The following is a 20,484-nucleotide window of genomic DNA, read 5'->3' on the forward strand; positions in this document are numbered from 1 at the left end:
TGTGATTCTGTCTTGTCCTTGTCTGGGAAATGTCATCAGTCAGGAAAATTATATTTTAGTTACCGCCTCAGTCCTTTGTCATTAATGTTGATATATATATATATATATATATATCATAAAGAATGATAGAGGCCTCTAGTGGCCAAAAGGATGTTTTAGCATAGGCAGCACCATTGAGGGTTTCCAACATGCTTCCTGAGTTGTACCCTCAATGGCATTGCCCATGCTGTCAGACGAGTCATCTATGGTTGGTATGTTCTAGCCCCCCCACACACACGCACACAGCTGCCACTGTTAGCGTTGCTTACCAAACAGCCATTCGTGCATGTTTTGCATAAATAAGTCTAAACATGCTCCAGCTCTGGTCATGGCTAGGCTCATGCAAAAATAAATTATGCAGGTGCTGTTCAGCTCCTGCTGCAAGGACGCTCTGCCATGAGCAACGTAAAACATGGCCCGCTGACACAGACCTCAGTGCAGGGCCACAGATGAGCTACTGTCACAGGCCTACGACACAGTGTCCCGCATCAGGAATTCTTCAGTGCTCATGTTAGCACAGAACATAATGCTCCAGCTGTACCTCTGCAAGTGTTTGCTTTCATGACCAGAGAGCTAGACTGTCCATCCTTGTGGCTCGCCCAAGCCCGATAACTAGACGGATGCTGAGAAAGCTCCTAGTGGTCCCCGGACTGCTCTTCAGCCCTGCTGAGCGGGCCATCGAACGTAGATTGAAGTTAGGCTACTCACTGGAACCCACATCCCAGGCATGACGCGTGAACCTTACCACACACTCAGCCCAACACAGGTGCTTGCCAGTACCAGACAGCGACGCCGCCATCCCCCACGAAACGGAATGGCTGTCGGCCGATTTACCCAGCAGCACCTGACCTACTCCTGGGGAAGGGCGCGATCAGAAGTTAAAGATGGCTTTTACTCAACCTAAAGAGACACTTTTGTCCAGTTCAGAATTTAATGTTTAAAAAAGTTCTCTAGACTTTAGCCGCAAGGGAATGGTTCCCATCCCTGTGTTACTGGAACAGGCGTTTTCTGCAGTTTGCCTTCCAGGGCCAGGCATAAGTGCGATTTTTACCCTTCGGTCTCTCCCTGGATCCTCACAAGATGCGTGACCGCAGCCCTGAGCCTACAAGGATTAAGAGCCTTCCTTACCTTGGCTCAGTGTCAGCGCTGTGCACTCGTCACACCACAGCCAAGGTCATTTTGTAATGGCATGTATAATAGTGCGTGGACAGCATTCTTCTGTAACAATTTCAGTTGAATGCATTGAAGGAACAAATGTTCAGACCACTGCTGGGCATGCTCGTGGTGACACTGTTAGGACTGTCTAAGGAAACTACTAGGGCCCCAAACATCCCCTGGGCATGGATGCCTACTGTATGCTCTCCCCCCTCCCATGTTAAGCGTATATACAGTGGGGCAAAAAAGTATTTAGTCAGCCACCAATTGTGCAAGTTCTCCCACTTAAAAAGATGAGGCCTGTAATTTTCATCATAGGTACACTTAAACTATGACTGACAAAATGAGGAAAAAAAATCCAGAAAATCACATTGTAGGATTTTTAATGAATTGATTTGCAAATTATGGTGGAAAATAAGTATTTGGTCAATAACAAATGTTTATCTCAATACTTTATATACCCTTTGTTGGCAATGACAGAGGTCAAATGTTTTCACACACTGTTGCTGGTATTTTGGCCCATTACTCCATACAGATCTCCTCTAGAGCAGTGATGTTTTGGGGCTGTTGCTGGGCAACACGGACTTTCAACTCCCTCCAAAGATTTTCTATGGGGGTGAGATCTGGAGACTGGCTAGGCCACTCCAGGACCTTAATGCTTCTTACGAAGCCACTCCTTCGTTGCCCGGGCGGTGTGTTTGGGATCATTGTCATGCTGAAAGACCCAGCCACGTTTCATCTTCAATGCCCTTGCTGATGGAAGGTTTTCACTCAAAATCTCACGATACATGACCCCATTCATTCTTTCCTTTACACGGATCAGTCGTCCTGGTCCCTTTGCAGAAAAACAGCCCCAAAGCGTGATGTTTCCACCCCCATGCGTCACAGTAGGTATGGTGTTCTTTGGATGCAACTCAGCATTCTTTGTCCTCCAAACATGACGAGTTGAGTTTTTACCAAAATGTTCTATTTTCGTTTCATCTGACATCATCCAAATGCTCTCTAGCAAACTTCAGACGGGCCTGGCACAGCAGGATTTGAGTCCCTGGCGGCGTAGTGTGTTACTGATGGTAGGCTTTGTTACTTTGGTCCCAGCTCTCTGCAGGCCATTCACTAGGTCCCCCCGTGTGGTTCTGGGATCTGTGATCATTTTGACCCCACGGGTGAGATCTTGCTTGGAGTCCCAGATCGAGGGAGATTATCAGTTGTCTTGTATGTCTTCCATTTCCTAATAATTGCTCCCACAGTTGATTTCTTCAAACCAAGCTGCTTACCTATTGCAGTCAGTCTTCCCAGCCTGGTGCAGGTCTACAATTCTGTTTCTGGTGTCCTTTGACAGCTCTTTGGTCTTGGCCATAGTGGAGTTTGGAGTGTGACTGTTTGTTGTGGACAGGTGTCTTTTATACTGATAACAAGTTCAAAATGGTGCCATTAATACAGGTAACGAGTGGATGAAAGAGGAGCCTCTTAAAGAAGTTACAGGTCTGAGAGCCAGAAATCTTGCTTGTAGGTGACCAAACACTTATTTTCCACCTTAATTTGCATATACATTCATTAAAAATCCTACAATGTTACTTTCTGGATTTTTTTTCTAATTTTGTCTGTCGTAGTTGAAGTCTACCCATGATGAAAATTACAGGCCTCATCTTTTTAAGTGGGAGAACTTGCACAATTGGTGGCTGACTAAATACTTTTTTGCCCCACTGTAGCTTGCAACATCAGATCAAATCAGTTTCTCTATTAACCCAAAACTGTCCGGTTCTATTAGATTTCTCCCCTGCGTACGCAAAATCTAATTCAGTGTCATAGTGGGACTGCTTCAGCGTATGATTAGCCAGTCGTAAATTGTATTAGCATTTGTCCTGTTAGGGTCAGAAAATGAGTGGTCAGTTAATTATTAATCACCCTGCAGATGTTACCATAAAGTGAAATTCAGGCACAATAAGTTGGGCTGTATGTATTTGTAAGTAGTGCTAGACTGATTAGTGCCGGTGCAGGAGTGCCACAATACCTTATAGAAAATGACCTGAGAGGAATAGGAGCTCAAGCAGAACATTTTAGGTGACCTCTTGCCCAAGTCGAGCACTGCTTGCAAGATCATTCAGTTTGGCCATTATCAATACAAAACATTCAATAGGATGCTCACAACCAACTTCGTGGGGCTAAATATTGCTCACCAGCCAGTCAAGACGAATATACAAATCTTTATTTATAGTAAGTAAAACATGCATAGGTGGCATTAGTGGATCAATATTAGCTGTGTTGGTATCATTGCACACTCAGAGGCTGATTCGCTTTGACTTTGTTGAAAAGGTAGTCCATCAGTTTCTAATTGAGAAAGATCAGTGAGAATTAATTGCAGGTGATAAATGATTCATTTCAAGATTAAATGAACAGAACACATTTTACCATCAACTTCTGCATCTGGAGGACAGCCATGTCATCCAGTAACCCGATGTCGACATCTTCAACAGTATCATCCGAGAGGCACAATGTCTTGGGAGAAAATGAGTGACTGGTTTAGACTGCTCGACCTACCTTAAAGCCCAACAACCTCAATATGAAACGTTACCTCTCCATGGGATGTAGAGATCATTACATGTGGAGACAATCCAGGCAGGGAGCAATACAGGTAGTCGTCACTGGCTGAGCGCAAAACAGATCTAGAAACATGGAGAATTTAGGACAGAATTAGTTTGATTAACTCAAGCATACCTTAAAAAGATGAGTTTGTAAACTGCAGTCGACAACTGATATTTTGGACCCAGTAATTGCAGATAAACTGCAGTTATACTACACTGACTGCAATCTTTTTTTCCATAAGGGATTTTGATAAGTGAAGACAAACCTGGGTTTCGTTCCAGTCAGTGGAGACTGATCACTGATTTTGGCAAGACGAGTTTTGGTTCTTTTTGTGTTTGTGGGTGTGGCACACCTGCAAGAACAAATGAGCAGAATCAACCAGAAGACGTTTCAGCGAACACGACTGAATGAGTTCAAATTGGGTGTTTGAGTGGTGGGCTTGAACAACTAGCAACCACCAGTTGCTCACCAGGAATGATTAATATATAGGGAGTTACCGTAGGCTTCCAGTGCTGGAGCTATTGGCAAGTGACCTGGCTTTCTTGGAACCCTTTAGAACAAAAATACACAATTTAGTCAATTTTCTAAGTGGAAATGCCCAGATTACCTTTTCACACAGCCTAATGACACGCAAATAAAGTCGAGCTAAACTATACCTAGCTCTGCCTAACGCCGTGAACGATCCGAGACAAGGCAGGAAGGGCTTTCCACACCAGCAAACGGAACATAAAATTACCATCTCAATTAGAATCGGGCAGAAATAATATTTCAATCAGTTAGAACCAATTGCCCGTCATAGCTGTGAGGTCTGGGATCCGCTCACCAACAAAGAATTCACAAAATGCGGCACACCAAATTGAGAGTCCGCATGCAGAATTCTGCAAAAAAACACGTGTACAAACGTAAGACAGCAAATAACACATGCCGAATTAGGTCGCTAATTATCAAAATACAGAAAAGCGCCGTTAAATTCTACAACTACCTTAAAGGAAGTATAAAATAAAGCCATCACCAACAGTGATTGACCTGAAGAGTCCCCTAAGCATGCTGGTCCAGGGGCCCTGTTCACAAAACAGACCCCAGAGCCCGAAGACCGCTTCAGCCACACAAATCATGAAAACAAAATAATTACTTAACATTGGAAATACTAACAAAAAAACTGCACAAACTAGAATGCTAGTTGGACCTAAACTACAGTGGTAGAATACCAGGCCACTGTGACTGACCCAAACTTAAGGAAAGCTTTGACCATGTATCGACTCAGTGAGCAGTCTTGCTATTGAGAGGCCGCCATAGCCCGTCTTCTCTTGAGAGCCAGGTTTGCTTATGTGCACACTGCCCACAACACGAGGTGGAAACTGAGCTGCACCTCCTAACCTCCTACCAAATATATGACCATAGAGACATTTCCCTCATTACACAGTCCCTCAAATAACTCACACCAATCAAGTTCTGATAAACTCCCATAGCTATTGGGTGAAATACCAGTGTGCCATCACAGCAGCAAGATGTGTGACCGGTTGCCACAAGAAAAGGTCAACCAGTGAACACAGCATTGTAAATACAACCCATGTTTATTTTCTTTTTTGTACTTTATTTGCACATTATTATAACACTACATAGCCATGACATTTGAAATGTATTCCTTTGAAACTTGAGTAATGTTTACTGCATCTTTAATTGTTTATCCATTTCGTGCTTTGGAAATGTAAAACATGTTTCCCATGCCAATAAAGCCCTTTGAATTGCTAGCTACCTTTGATGGTTCTGTTGTAGCCTTCCTTTTATGAGCCGATGCACCTTCACTCACTTTCACTACAGAAATAAGAAAAATGTATAATTAACGACAAGTTCATATCCTTTTTAACTAGAGGAAATAAACCATTACCTTTACTAAGCTTCCTAGTGAGAGGCTGGTGAATCTCGGGTGATTCGGTCTGGAAATCAAATTAAAAGTTAGCTGCTCACATTTCCACAGTACACCACAAGGAAGCAGCATTAACCCATTTACAGCCGGTCTGATAATCCATGTTTAGTCCTACCTTTATGGCGATGGTGACTTCACCTGCAGAAATGTCATCCGCTAGGAAAGGACGGGGGGAAACAACTGAAATAAAGTCATCACGCATGCATGCATTCATTCCAAGAAATATTTAAAATACAATTGGAAAATCACACCATTAATTAAATCTATTATCACTGTTTTTTGAAGCGCAGGTGGCATTTTCATCAATTCCACTTTAAAAACCCGATCGACTGTTGCAAGAGTCTGCTCCAATTTAGCCTCCATCTCATTTATACGGTCCTGTGCTGTAAAGGGGCAACATAGTGAATTCAGTTAATTTGAGGAAAACGGACGGTAGGGATGGGCCTACTATGAAATTAGTACCTTCTTTCTCAAACTGTTGAATAAAAAGCACCCCTTGCTTTTGGCGTATCTCCTTGCTAATTTGCCCATCTGACTGATTGCTGACTTTCCTTATCCTTCTTGGTGCCATGGTTTCATCAGCGTGGCTTTTTTTTCTCCCCCTGCTACCACATCTCCTGAACACTGATTTATAACCTTAAGGACACCAGGTGCTCCTGGTGCACCAGTTAATTAACCTTAAATTAAACCTAGAATCCACCTGAGGCCACTAATAACTCAACTCACTAACCATTAGTGCTGGGCTAGGAAAAAACTGTGCACCCTTGTCCTGTGGGGCAATCTAATATACATTTAAAATATAGCCAAGTTTAAGATCTACCAACAGTTCAGCACTCAGTACTGGAAAGCTGGTGTTCTCTTCGGTGGAAGTGTGACATGCAGGTATTCAATGACTGGTGGAGAGTGAATTGTCCTCCTGTATTAGATGGTAGACTGTTTATTGTTGAACTGTGTCATTGTAGTTTTTGATGTTTGGGTAAATGGCAAAACATTAGATTCAGTAGTTTCCCCAAGTACAATCATTAAATTAAATTCATATCGCATGAAACTGAATCTCTGGATACATCTTCAGAGACCATTTATGCGTTTACACATGCAGCCCAATTCTGATCTTTTTTCCCACTAATTGGTCTTTTGACTAATCACATCTCTTTTTACAGATAAAAAATATCAGTATTGGGCTGCCTGTGTAAATGCATCCTTCGTTTCAGACAAATTATATTTAATCATCTCTCAAAATGGATCTCAAAAGTATTTATTGTACAAAACAAATAAAAAATGCAAATCTGGAATTATGAAAAAAATTATGCATATCCAAAACAAGGAAAAACAGGGGTTAACAGCCTTATTTCAGTTAGAAACGACAGTTAAAGTCGGAAGTTTACATACACTTAGGTTGGAGTCATTAAAACTCGTTTTTCAACCACTCCACACATTTCTTGTTAACAAACTATATTTTTGGCAAGTCAGTTAGGACATCTACTTTGTGCATGACACAAGTAATTTTTCCAACAATTGTTTACAGATTATTTCACTTATAATTCACTGTATCACAATTCCAGTGGGTCAGAAATTACATACACTAAGTTGACTGTGTCTTTAAACAGCTTGGAAAATTCCAGACAACTATGTCATGGCTTTGAAGCTTCTGATAGGCTAATTGACCTAATTTGAGTCAATAGGAGGTGTACCTGTAGATGTATTTCAAGGCCTACCTTCAAACTCAGTGCCTCTTTGCTTGACATCATGGGAAAATCAAAAGAAATCAGCCAAGACCTCAGAAACAAAAATTGTAGACCTCCACAAGTTTGGTTCATCCAAATGCCTGAAGGTACCACGTTCATCTGTACAAACAATAGTACACAAGTATAAACACCATGGGACCATGCAGCTGTCATACCGCTCAGGAAGGAGATGGGTTCGGTCTCCTTGAGATGAACGTACTTCGGTGCGAAAAGTGCAAATCAATCCCAGAACAGCAGCAAAGGACCATGTGAAGATGCTGGAGGAAACCGGTACAGAAGTATCTATAGCCACAGTAAAACGAGTCCTATATCGACATAACCTTAAAGGCTGCTCAGCAAGGTAGAAACCACTGCTCCAAAACCGCCATAAAAAAGCCAGACTACGGTTTGCAACTGCACGTGGGGACAAAGATCGTACTTTTTGGGGAAATGTCCTCTGGTCCGATGAAACTTAAAACAGAACTGTTTGGCCATAATGACCATTGTTATGTTTAGAGGAAAAAGGGGGAGGCTTACAAGCCGAAGAACACCATCCCAACCGAGAAGCATGGGGGTTGGCAGCATCATGTTGTGGGGGTGCTTTGCTGCAGGAGGAACTGGTGCACTTCCTCATGATGCCATCTATTTTGTGGAAGAAAATTATGTGGATATATTGAAGCAACATCTCAAGACATCAGTCAGGAAGTTAAAGCATGGTTGCAAATGGGTCTTCCAAATGGACAATGACCCCAAGCATACTTCCAAAGTTGTGGCAAAATGGCTTAAGGACAACAAAGTCAAGGTATTGGAGTGGCCATCACAAAGAACTGACCTCAATCCTTTAGAAAATGTGTGGGCAGAACTGAAAAAGTGTGTGCGAGCAAGGAGGCCTACAAACCTGACTCCGTTACACCAGCTCTGTCAGGAGGAATGGGCTAAAATTAACAATTTAAAGGCAATGCATACTAATTGAGTGTATGTAAACTTCTGACCCACTGGGAATAAATCATTCCCTCTACTATTACTCTGACATTTCACATTCTTAAAATAAAGTGGTGATCTTAACTGACCTAAGACAGGGAATTTTTACTAGGATTAAATGTCAGGAATTGTGAAACTAAGTTTAAAATTTGGCTACGGTATGTAAACTTCCGACTTCAAATTATATTTATATGCACATTGATGTTGAACCCAAAACCTTTTCCAGTTGCAGTTAACTTTCAGCTCATGAAGAATGATGAATACAAACCAGGCAAACAAATGAAAACAAACATATAGCAGAATTTTTAAAAAAAAATCATTCATAAAATATGAATTTGCTGACATTCTCAAAAGCCACTCAATGTAAATTATAGCTTGTCGCCATTGAAGGCACCTCATTGCTGTCAAATGGTTAAAAACAATTCATGTTTTGAGGTCAGTCGAGTTTCATACATCGAATGGCTGCCAAGGTCATTCAGCATTAAATTACATACAAAAATAGAAATGAGATGTTTTGGTGTCAGAATAAAAGTTGCCCGAATTCATTGGTTTAACTGAAGCTTTTAGACAGCCTTATGTGGGTCACTGCGCTCATCTCCCACCTACAAAAAATGAAATTGTAGTGTTTCACTTCACAATGACATTTCCTGCAGTTTGCAGAAAGATAGATATGGGCAGAAGGTTTCCCACAAACATTTTACAAACAAAAAAACAAAGTGCATTCAACCCACCATCTGAGATGTAACCGTACTCCCTTTCTCAGTTGTGATACAAATGTGAGTGACAGCCATAAAGCCACCGTCAGTAAAAAGCGTAAACAATCTATGCAATAAATAGCCTAATATGGGGACAAGGCCGATATACAGAATTACCAGAACCTACATTTCCCTTAACTCTTCAATTAGTAGCACACAAAACAACTGCATTTCCTTCCAACTAGGCACCCGAGAGTACAGACATTCACCCTCCCAAAAAAAAAAAAAAAATGATCCAAGTGCAACAGACACCTCAGATCAGTGTCACGCGAGACACGTACTGTGTGGGTAAACATGTGCCCAACAGGAAGCTACGCAGGCTCAAAGCTGTATGACTTGGACTGATAGGATGTTATGTTAGAAATGGGTTTTGGACAAGAGCTGATGTAGCAGCACTCATTGTCCCGGAGTCCATGACCTACATAAACAACCCCTGTTCCATTTGGCACACTGAAAAAGGTACAGCTGGTTCTAAGATAATATTTGCACTTTACAGTGCCCCATTGCGTCGAGCTCTCACACAAAATGCCTCTTAAGGAGACAGAAAAGACTCAAGACGGATAGAAAATACAAAACAGTGTAAACTTCTCGGGCACAAAAACAAGTAAATGGAGTGCTAGAGAAAATGTCATCAGAACATTGTGTCCCATTTCCCAGTGCGTCCTCTATAATAGAGCACCTTTGAGTACATCACAAAGTACATTGCTTTAGTGTTAAAGGGGCAATCAGTTGTAGTTACAATAAAACGTCCTCACTGCCAGTTTCAATAAAAATCTGAGGGATGGGATTGGAGAATTGTAACCAAATTCATAGCCAGAGCTATGGATGCAAGGACTGATCATCCATGATATCAACATTACAGTTTTAACCATGTTAAGGCTATATAGTGTTTGTTTACATTTACGATGCTTATATTTTGGGTTCTGATCGGGTACGACAGCTTATGAGGCATGCCCAAGTTGTATTCTTCAAGAATCAAATGGGTACATCGATTTACAATTTCATTTAGAAGCCCTAAAATGTTTGTGGCAACTGCAGATTGCCCCTTTAACATCTCTGTACAGACGGCATTGTTTCTCCCCACACTTTTACCTCGTCTGACAAAGGCACAATGTCTCTTAAAAACACAAGTACTGTTCCTAAAATCAGATAAAACGTCAAGCAATCATAGGTTACACTAGTATAGTTAAAAAAGGGGTTACTTTCTTTACATGAGCGTTAGTCGATACCTCCGTAAACGCTGTTTTTGTTACGCGTGTTAAACGTTCTCAAACGGGGACTATCTGAACTGTTCTAGTGAGTCCCGAGTGTCATCCTCTGGACTCTCATCTCTTTGGTTCCTCCAGTGACGCGTACTCCTTCAGAAACTTGATGTGGAAATCCCGGAGCTTCTCCAGGAGCACCTTCAGCTTCTCTGTCGTGGGCAGAATGGTCATTCTAGGGGGAAATCATATGTAAAAACAATTTAGCAGGTAATCTCGGTTACGCAAGAAGTAAAAAATCTCACGAATGTTGCTACACGTAAATCTGTCCATGAGAGATTCCTTAGCGGGCAAAAGACAGACAGGAAGGAAGATATCAATGCAAAGTAAACACAGCATCTGTAAGATATAAAAATAGAGCTGGAATGAATGGAGGCCAGCTATTCAGTTAGCTCCTCTCCGACTAGTGTAATATTTGCAATTTCCAGCTCAGTTAAATCTTTTTAGTTTACTTATGCAAGCGAGATGTCACTGCCGAACAATTTGAGCCTGGTAGATGTGGCACTGTAATGGTTAGGTTACAATGCTTCAATGTAACTCACTAGCTACTGTCACAATTTGATTTGAATACAACTGGTGTATTAGGACAAACAAAACACTGTCGTCACAGACAATCTTCATGAAAGGCTTCTCTAAATTCTTATGTCTCTATAAATGTATGATGGTCAGCAATGTTTCTGCTAGTTGAACAGTTACCTGAAGTGATAGGTCCCTTCCCTCTGGCCGAAGCCACTGCCTGGAACAAGGCAGATGCCAGTCTCCTCAAGCAGTCTCAGACAGTACATCATGTCAGGAGACATTCCCAGGGACTGCAAAAGAGAGACAAAGTCTACAAACCTGTTTTTCTAGTTTCAGGTGTGGAGGCATACAATTATATACCGATGCCAATTTGTGGTCAGCTGCACAGTACCTACACCACGCAAGTTTTATGAGTGAGCTAAGAAGTGACAAATTCACTAATGGACAAATGGGAGTAGAGTGGAATCACATTTCAGCAGGTTTCTCAATGGGTGTTAGGTGAACAGACCTTCGCCTCCTCCACAGCTCGTGGGGGTATGAAAATGCGTGGGAAGGCGTACATGGCTCCCTGCACAGGGTTACATTTGATCCCAGGCACCGTGTTGAGGGTCTGCTCGGTCACCTGGGCCTTCTCAGCCAGAGCTCCAAGCACAGCGCTCTTCTCCTGAAAGACAACACGCATACACAACACAGAGGTCAGACATGGGTCTTGGATGACAATCGAAACTGAACACTAACAAATTAAACCTAGAGCATTGCCTGCCCCCCGAACATGAGTGACAGACCTTGTGGAACTGGAGGTAGGAGGGTTCGTGTGGCAGAGGAGGGTTGACGATGACATCCATGGCAGCCTGTCCAGAGACAGGGGGACACAGCCTCACAGAGAGCAGCTTCACCAGCTGGGCCTTGACCTCCAGGTCGAGGTTGAGAACCTCCATATATCCCCCTCTGAACCCACACCTGCAGGGGAGGAGGACCGAGGAGAGGGGAGCGTTAGTGTTGGGGACACAGTCACACGCAATAGAACCAAACGGGACTTTATCCTAGATCAAAACCATGGCAAGGACAATCTGATGAGCCAGTCAGTCTGCATGCAAAGGGCGTCGTTTCTCTGTGGGCCTGGTAGTCCGCGTTGTGATTTTAGCCAACCCGTCTGACGTTTACACAAGCACGACAACGCAAATCAGAGGAGTTGGCTAAAGCAGAGAGCAGATCTGTCGCGCAAAGGCAACACGGCTAACATTTTATAGTGTTCTTGTAGATCAAACACATGAGACTGAGGGGCTATAAGAGCTGGACAGCCGGTTACGGATACATAGGAAAGTGTAATGTACGTCAGTGACTACTTATGGGGGTCAGACAGAGAATTCAGAGTGAGCACAGACAGCGTGTGGTGTTTTAAGGGTACTTTGAGGGAAATAGTGACCCCGTGCGAGGGGCACGTGGATGTGAATACTCACTCTCCTGAGTATCCTTTGGAGGTGGAGTGAAATGAGGCCAGCTCGACAGTGTTGAAGTACTCTGGGCCCATCTCATAGAGCACCTTCTTAAAGGAGTGGAACTGAAGGTCTGGTGAGTACACGTTGTCCTGATACACCTGGACACACACACACACAAGAGGATTACATCAACTGAGAATTGATACTTCTCATAGGACTGGAAAAGTCTAGAAATAGTCTGTGTCCATTCAGTTCAATACACTATGGTAGCAAATAATTACCTCATCGGACATAACAAACAGATTCTCCTCGTATGCAAAGTGGAGGACGTCCTCGATGCACTTCCTACTCTGCACTTGACCTGAATATTGCCAGAGAGAAAGAAAGGAGAGAAGGGGGAGAGGGAGGGAGAGCGGTCACCACAGGTGCTGGAATTGAGAACATGAGCAACTCTACATGTGCCTTCCATCTGTACAGGGGACACCATGATTACAAAAGACAGAATGTACTGTACTATGGAGGCCGCTGGAAACCAGAGGACCACAGTATTGCCTCACGAACGGTTACTAGCCTGGCGGACACGATTCACGTGGTACACAGCGAGGGAGAACTGTGACACACTGGTGTGGACAGGAGCCCATTGTTAGTGCATTATTCACACAGAAGTTGGCTTGGGCTTTGATTGTGTGGCTGTTAATGTGACTGTTTGAGTGAGAAAGGGGAGAACCAATCAGAAAGAGAAAAATAACACAGCCTCCTTCATTATCAACACATCTTGCCTACAACAGTGGAGCCTTTCCAGACTCTGAAGTCAGGAAGACTTAGGTGTCAGGCCGACTATTAAGTTACAGCTTTACCGAGTTATGTTACAGCTATGTAAGAGGGAGTCAGATTCCTTTACCCTAATGTCAGCTGATGAAGACTGATCCGGTTTCCTATGCAGGCTATAAACACCCATCAGCTACCCTACATATGACACAGCAGAGTAGAGGGGGTTCCACATATAATATCTTACACAACATGACATCATGACCCTTGGCCTAGTTGCTTGTTTCAATGGTTGTACAGTATCAACATAGCTACCTCTTAAAAGATAATCATCATGTTTACTGGCCTTATGGGACATGGGAAACATTTGCAACATATAGATGTGAGATGCTCATGCTTGGATATGTTGGATACTGGTCTTGGATGTGGTGGATACTGGTCTTGGATGTGTGTTATACTGGTCTTGGATGTGTGTTATACTAGTCTTGGATGTGGTGGATACTGGTCTTGGATGTGGTGGATATTGGTCTTGGATACTGGTCTTGGATATGTTGGATACTGGTCTTGGATGTGGTGGATACTGGTCTTGGATGTGGTGGATACTGGTCTTGGATACTGGTCTTGGATGTGGTGGATACTGGTATTGGATACTGGTCTTGGATGTGGTGGATACTGGTCTTGGATACTGGTCTTGGATGTGGTGGATACTGGTCTTGGATGTGTGTTATACTGGTCTTGGATGTGGTGGATACTGGTCTTGGATATGGTGGATACTGGTCTTGGATGTGGTGGATACTGGTCTTGGATGTGGTGGATACTGGTCTTGGATGTGGTGGATACTGGTCTTGGATGTGGTGGATACTGGTCTTGGATGTGGTGGATACTGGTCTTGGATGTGGTGGATACTGGTCTTGGATACTGGTCTTGGATGTGGTAGATACTGGTCTTGGATACTGGTCTTGGATGGGTGTGATACTGGTCTTGGATGTGGTGGATACTGGTCTTGGATGTGGTGGATACTGGTCTTGGATGTGGTGGATACTGGTCTTGGATACTGGTATTGGATGTGGTGGATACTGGTCTTGGATGTGTGTGATACTGGTATTAGATGTGTGTGATACTGGTATTAGATGTGTTGAACACTGGACAGCCACATTACATAAGGAGCCTAATCTCATTGTTCTGGCTGGTGAGACCCACCGGTAGGGTTGCCTGGATTGATGATGCAGATGACTCTGGGGTGACAGTGCTCCTTGGCAGCCTGGTAGGCTCTGTGGAGCTCGTTGATATCCAGGGCCCAGCAGTTGTCCTCGTCCAGGTAGTAGTTGATCTGAACGGCCTCCAACTCAGAGATGGCTGCAGAGTACAGGGGGTACTGAGGGATGGGGATCATCACACCACTCCTGGACCGGCCCTGGCCCGACACCAGCATTTTCAAGATGCTCTACGGTCAGATGAGAATATCGTTTCACAACATCAACAACTAGTAGGAAAGCATACGGAATTAAAACGATATTCGTTATAAGAGAAATAACTCACTGTCAAAAACATGAAAATACCGAATAAATCCAATGAACTTTCAGTGACTGCTCAGATTAAACAAATACCAACTAACACCCTTTTGTTTGTAAGAGGATTATTGAGAACTAAAGACGTACCACGATGCCATCACTAGCTCCGGTGGTTAGGTAAATATTGTCCCAGTCGGCAGGCACGCCCTTATCCCGTTGCTCTATGTAGACAGCAACGTCCTGCCGAATACAGTCCACTCCCTGGCTGGCACTGTACGACCCTGGAGTTGAAACACACACAATATGGTATCAACTCTGGATTGTATTTTCATGTTCTGTTTCAGGAAATAAATGAGAGCTTAGATAACTTCAACTTGCATACACTTTCTAGCTCCACCGTACAACGCAGTTTCAAATAAACTATTAGCCATATCTTGCAGCAACGGTATGCCACAGAAATAATGTTTCAAAAGCATATTGTTGTAACCAAAACACTGCTAGGTTCTGCATTTCTCAGGCCACAGCATCATTAGAACTTAATCAACAGTGCACAGAAGGCCAAAGCTCCCACTTGGGTCAGCATTTAAAGCTATATTATTAGGCTATATTTCAACACAGGAATGTGAGTGCAGCGCAGTCAGACAGGCATACTGTACACACCCAAGCTCTGTCCCCCGCAGCCCTGTAGGATGCGACGGGCACGTTGTTTGGCATCCTCTGGGAAACTAGGGCTGTTCAACAGCTCTGGGAATGAGCAGAGAGCCACCACCTGAACATACAGACAGGAGGTGTTCCATGTTAACTTCAACCACATCAAGACACACAGACACCTTCACAATTTAATATGCCAATTTATTTGACATATTATGTAAATAGCCTTATATAAGCATCCCACCCAGGTGAGCCAGCAGGAGAAAAAAAAAAGAAGGAAGAAAAAAAAAAAAAAAACTCTGTAATGTTGGTAAAGGGCTCCTAAGTAAGTATTTCACGGTAAGGTTATATTGACTAATTCTGTCTGAATCCGCTTGTCAGAAAGGAAGGAGTGATCGCTCATCTTTGTTGTTGTGAGTGGCAGGGGGAGGGGCTTGGTGTGTGTGTGTGTGTGTGTGTATATTGGAAGGTGCACAGCTTACAAGTCATTGCACACAGCACAGAAGGAGCAAATGAGACGAGACCAAAAAGACAACATGAGAATAAGCAGACATTAACGCTCATAAAAAAATATGAAAATAAATAGATTGAGATATAGGCATTTGGAAGATAACGCAAAACCATAAATTCAAATGAATTCAATATCACCCAGCCCTAGGTGATTGTTATAACAATGTGGAGCACAAGACTGGACATAATTTTGACCCATCTCTGGAATGTGCACTTTCACTAGGAGAGACCAGAACACCCCACACTCTGCCCATGCCCAGTTAGCCAATCCAATACACATTTGCTGGGTGAAATACAACAGTAAGTAGTTTTTAGAGGCATTTCTTCTAAAATACCAGATAGATAGATAACACATTTTATGCTGCTGTTAAGAGATTACTGTATTATTAAGTATTAATAAAGGTGATCCCGTTTCCAACCTCTCCATGAGCCGAGGACGCTCCTCTAATGTTTCAGAGTGCAAATAGTAGCCTAAACAAACGATGTGTCGATGTGCAGCCTCATCGGCCAAACTGATTCCCAGCCAAGGATGACTGACTTAGTAACTGGGAATAAACAGATAGCCGTACTGCCAGAATACTATTTGAAGTCTATTTCACCTTGTTGTGGTTATAGTGGTAGGACAGGTGATATAAATATGACTTCGCAAGACCACACTTTTCCTGACACATCCCTGCCACTCACCTGACGGAGAAACGTGATTGGCTTCTGCCCCATGGCATGTGAATCTCCAATGTTGGCTTTGATGACCTCAGTGAAGGGATGTTTCTGACCCTGGAGGGAAGAAAGGTGCATTTAGATACATGTTGAGAGAACATTAGAATTTTGTAAATATCCCTGCATATATGAAGAACTATACTGAACAAAAATATAAAATGCAACAATTTCAAAGTTTTTGCTGAGTTACAGTTCATATAAGGAAATCAGAAGATTGAAATAATTTCATTATGTCCTAATCTATGGATTTCACATGACTGGGCAGGTGCGCAGCCAAGCCGACACACTGGGGAGCCAGGCCCAGCCAATCAGCCCCGTGGCTGATCTCAGACGATCCTAAAGGTTAAGAAACCCGATGTGGAGGTCCTGGGCTGGCATGGTTACACGTGGTATGCGGTTGAGGCTGGTTTGACGTACTGACAAATGCTCTAAAATTACGTTGGAAAGGGGGATACCTAGTCAGTTGTACAACTGAATGCCTTCAACTGAAATGTGTCTCCCGCATTTAACCCAACCCCTCTGAATCAGAGGTGCGGAGGCTGCCTTAATCGACATCCAGGTCTTCGGCACCCGGGGAACAGTAGGTTAACTGCCTTGCTACAAATCTGTCGTTCTGGGGCAGAACGAGGCCGTCATTGAAAATAAGATTTTTACCTTGTCAGCTCGGGGATTTGATCTAGCAACCTTTCGGTTACTGGCCCAACGCTCTAACCACTAGGCAGAGGCGGGTTATGGTAGAAAAATAAACATTAAATTCTCTGGCAACAGCTCTGGTGAACATTCCTGCAGTCAGCATGCCAAATGCATGCTCCCTCAAAACTTGAGACATCTGTGGCTTTGTGTTGTGTGACAAAACTGCACATTTTTAGAATGGCCTTATTGTACCCAGCACAGGGTGCACCTGTGTAATGGTCGTGCTGTTTAAATCAGCTTCTTGTCAGGTGGATGGATTATCTTGACAATGGATTAAATGCTCACTAACAGGGATGTAAACAAATTTGTGATTGATTGACACCATCCATTACATGATGTATTAGCCTAACCCAAGTGCTGTAGGCCTACCATTTCATGTTAATGTCCTTGTGGTGGCCCAACATCTAAATCATATTTTGGACAAGAGTATGCAGGGGACATGACAAAGCGACCAACCCTAGTGTGGTCTTGTATCTGTGAGGGTGGTACGAGGATCACGTGCTCCTACCGACCCCAAGGAAGGCACCTGTTTCAGGGCTATTATTAGTTGAACTGCCAGTGCCCGAGGCACACATCAATCAACTTATCCAACGTGACAGAGAAACAAGTGAGTGCAAGACTAAAGTGAAAGAAGAGTAGTGTGAATAGATATTTGAAGGTGACTTTTGTTCAAGTGGAGTGTGGGCTATAGGTCAGTCACAGCATTAGTCTGAATGAATGAATTCCGGTACACTGATCTTGTCGTTCATAGAATTACATGTAAATAAAAGGATCTCTGTGCTGTTGCTCATCTCCATCATGATAGTAAACTTGCCTCGACTTCCCCACACAACAGTCTGGATCACAAGTTCTGCCCTGATATTAATTTAAAGGCATCGCTAAACAGCACAATGTGTACATGAGTAGCAGTTGAGCCACTGATTGAAGGGTTAGTTCAGTATCTTTGTTTGAGCTTTCACTAGCTAAGCTCATCATTGCCTGGGAATCAGATTTTGCCTTCTGGGATTCTTCAGTGTTTGATTGCGATTTTTTTTTAAATTTTTATTATGTAAGTACTTGCAGAGTTGAGCTATATTTGGTGCAGGTGCATGGTAACAATTGAATAGCATGAGAGAAAATAGAAGCCACGCCCGCTGCTCTTTCTAGTATCACTGTACTTTATTGATCTTTATGTATCGGCCTCAAGGCCTTCGTCAGAGCTTTTTGTGTTGTTGTTGTTGAGTGTTTGATCCTGGAAAAGGTCCTCCCAGGTCAAACATTTTTGAATATAATTAAATGTTTACCCTACTGGTTGTCTGCGTGGTTGGTTCTTTTGCGAGTAGGAGTTTCAGCCAATACATCCACAGGAACGTATTATTAGACCAACTGTTCAAAGCACTTGAGTTGCGTTCAGAATTATATCACCTGGAGCAGCCGTAAAACCATGTAAACATGCGCACTCTACATGTTCGGCAAGGCATGTGAACGCACTACCAGTGCTATGAAACGTTGTTAATAATTATTTCCTGTGGATCGTCCGAAAGTCCTACCTGCAAATGGACCAACCACGCAGACAACAGAAAGAGCGACTTCAAATGTAATTGTAGTCAACATTCAGACTTGAGGTTCCGTTGCCAGAATCAAACTAAGAAAAAATCCCAGACGGTAGATTTAGAAATTCACTATCTGTTGGTCCCCTCTGTCAAAGCTCATCACTGCCACGTCCACGAGGGACCCCCATGGCTGAGGAAATCACGAGGCAGGACTGGTTCCTTATCGCACACCTGACGTTTCAACGGGATGGAATGCATCGCGACTGGAGGATGATGATGCAACATTGTATCAGCACTGAGCCAAGACGCTACACCTGTCCTTCGAGATAAACTAGCTACTAAGCTAACGTTACTTGCCCGTTTCCCCAACTGTCATACGCTATTTTAGTTGATAGTATAAAGCATGAGCACATATCCATGACTAGCTAGCTAGCTAATATGCTGTGGAGGATGTGCCAACGTTACGGATACGTAAATAGCTAGTTGCCGGTAAATGCTGGTTAGCATGAGCTAGCAAGCTCACCCATTGATCCCCCACCTCGCTATGTAGCTAAAGTGGTGGGCAATGTGTTTTCACCTGCTGCAAGCCTCTCTCGATGTCCCCAGCCTTCGTGACAATGGGTCCTCTCACAGCGTACTCCACAGCTTTCACCTGCGGATTGAGGGTGTCCATGGTCAGAGTCTTTTCTCGCATCTTGCCGTTCTCTCTCAAAATCACGGTTGCCTCAGCTGTACTGAATCGCTTCAGTCCATACTGTTCAACCGGTCCTTGTGTTTTGAGTCGTATGGACTGCACTAAACATGCGGTCTCCCAAGCCTTTGTCCGCACACGGGCTGGAGACTGGTCAAAAACACCAGCAATCAATGATCTATTTGCCAAGTGTTGAAGTCGATGCATGATGTTGAAGTCGATGCAGCAGGTTAGTTTGAACCACGACGAGGGAAATTAATGCTAGCTGTACTTGAAGAACGGCAATATGAGGAAGAGGCGATGCGAGAGGGATAACTGGGCACGAAATGTATCTTCTCCAGCAGGTGGCGATGTTTCGTTTTTCCGCTCACTCAGCGAGGAGTTTTAGTATAGAAGTCAAAGAGAGTGTCGAATTTGGTCTACAAATAAATGGAATTGCTTATTTGCTACGTGAGGCTTATTTAATCTAACATTTGTTTCGTAGTTGTTAGGGGTGTACTGATATAGGACACGTGACATCCTGGCAAAAACAAACGCTGTTCTTCGGACATGTATCTTCCCTCTCATTGGCTAGAATGGCCCCACCTGATGTGACATGTATTTCAATTGTTAGAGTAATATCACCCAAACGGGTTACGTTTCTTCTGCAACGTTCAGAAAGTTTGAATTTTCCCCGGTTGGGTTGAATTGCCCACACCTTCAATACTGGAGTGCTAGGACTGGACAGCCACTGCAAAACTGACTTTAAATGAATTGTTCTAATCAAAAGTGAGGACTGCCTGTCAATATGATACCAAGTCTGGGTCATGTCAAAATGTGAATATATGTCAAAAAGTATTTGAGTTGGCTTTGTTTTTTTTTATTTGGAGTTTGCACTTTTGGGAGCATGCCATTGTTGCCAATTGTACCAAGAACACTAAATCAAATTAAGCTAAAGTATTTCTAAGTGTTAGACATGTATTTTGACCCCCTATGTTTGTTTGATACATTGCCAAATGTTATTCAAATAATTAATATTTTGTTTGAT

The 20,484-nt window shown here is 43.2% G+C and overlaps 2 protein-coding genes across 3 annotated transcripts; both read right to left on the bottom strand.

The window, feature by feature from the left end:
- Positions 1-3,384: 3,384 nt before the first annotated feature.
- On the bottom strand, positions 3,385-6,513 carry LOC139384382 (borealin-2-like). Of its 2 annotated transcripts, XM_071129129.1 has the most exons (10): positions 6,167-6,513; positions 5,956-6,087; positions 5,820-5,860; positions 5,666-5,714; positions 5,534-5,592; positions 4,275-4,327; positions 4,043-4,129; positions 3,767-3,857; positions 3,604-3,690; positions 3,385-3,522 (listed from the first exon to the last, which is right to left on the bottom strand). In XM_071129129.1, the coding sequence occupies exons 1-10, from the start codon at positions 6,273-6,275 to the stop codon at positions 3,463-3,465; spliced, it is 768 nt and encodes a 255-aa protein (XP_070985230.1). In that variant the 5' UTR covers positions 6,276-6,513; the 3' UTR covers positions 3,385-3,462. The 2 variants fall into 2 exon arrangements, with proteins under 2 accessions (XP_070985230.1, XP_070985231.1); XM_071129130.1 differs by lacking the exon at positions 5,956-6,087.
- Positions 6,514-6,625: 112 nt separating this feature from the next.
- Positions 6,626-20,019, bottom strand: LOC139384381 (alanine aminotransferase 2-like). The gene is made up of 11 exons (XM_071129128.1): positions 19,344-20,019; positions 16,509-16,598; positions 15,324-15,432; positions 14,811-14,944; positions 14,353-14,596; positions 12,666-12,745; positions 12,406-12,542; positions 11,731-11,905; positions 11,454-11,609; positions 11,123-11,235; positions 6,626-10,601 (listed from the first exon to the last, which is right to left on the bottom strand). Exons 1-11 carry the CDS (start codon positions 19,662-19,664, stop codon positions 10,490-10,492), a joined length of 1,671 nt encoding a protein of 556 aa, XP_070985229.1. The 5' UTR covers positions 19,665-20,019; the 3' UTR covers positions 6,626-10,489.
- Positions 20,020-20,484: the final 465 nt, after the last annotated feature.

Source organism: Oncorhynchus clarkii, chromosome 26, assembly GCF_045791955.1.
Source record: "Oncorhynchus clarkii lewisi isolate Uvic-CL-2024 chromosome 26, UVic_Ocla_1.0, whole genome shotgun sequence".
Classification (NCBI taxonomy): domain Eukaryota; kingdom Metazoa; phylum Chordata; class Actinopteri; order Salmoniformes; family Salmonidae; genus Oncorhynchus; species Oncorhynchus clarkii.

What these genes read in the sequence shown, in the direction of transcription:
- LOC139384382 (XM_071129129.1), bottom strand. Translation starts at nt 6,275, where the DNA reads ATGGCACCAAGAAGGATAAGGAAAGTCAGCAATCAGTCAGATGGGCAA. An exon ending in CACTAGGAAGCTTAGTAAAG is followed by an intron (nt 5,593 to 5,665) that starts GTAATGGTTTAT and finishes TTATTTCTGTAG; the next exon opens with TGAAAGTGAGTGAAGGTGCA. An exon ending in TCTCTACATCCCATGGAGAG is followed by an intron (nt 3,691 to 3,766) that starts GTAACGTTTCAT and finishes TTTTCTCCCAAG; the next exon opens with ACATTGTGCCTCTCGGATGA.
- LOC139384381 (XM_071129128.1), bottom strand. Translation starts at nt 19,664, where the DNA reads ATGCATCGACTTCAACACTTGGCAAATAGATCATTGATTGCTGGTGTT. An exon ending in CTGCGGGGGACAGAGCTTGG is followed by an intron (nt 14,945 to 15,323) that starts GTGTGTACAGTA and finishes TTTCAACTCCAG; the next exon opens with GGTCGTACAGTGCCAGCCAG. An exon ending in CCTACCTCCAGTTCCACAAG is followed by an intron (nt 11,610 to 11,730) that starts GTCTGTCACTCA and finishes GTTGTCTTTCAG; the next exon opens with GAGAAGAGCGCTGTGCTTGG.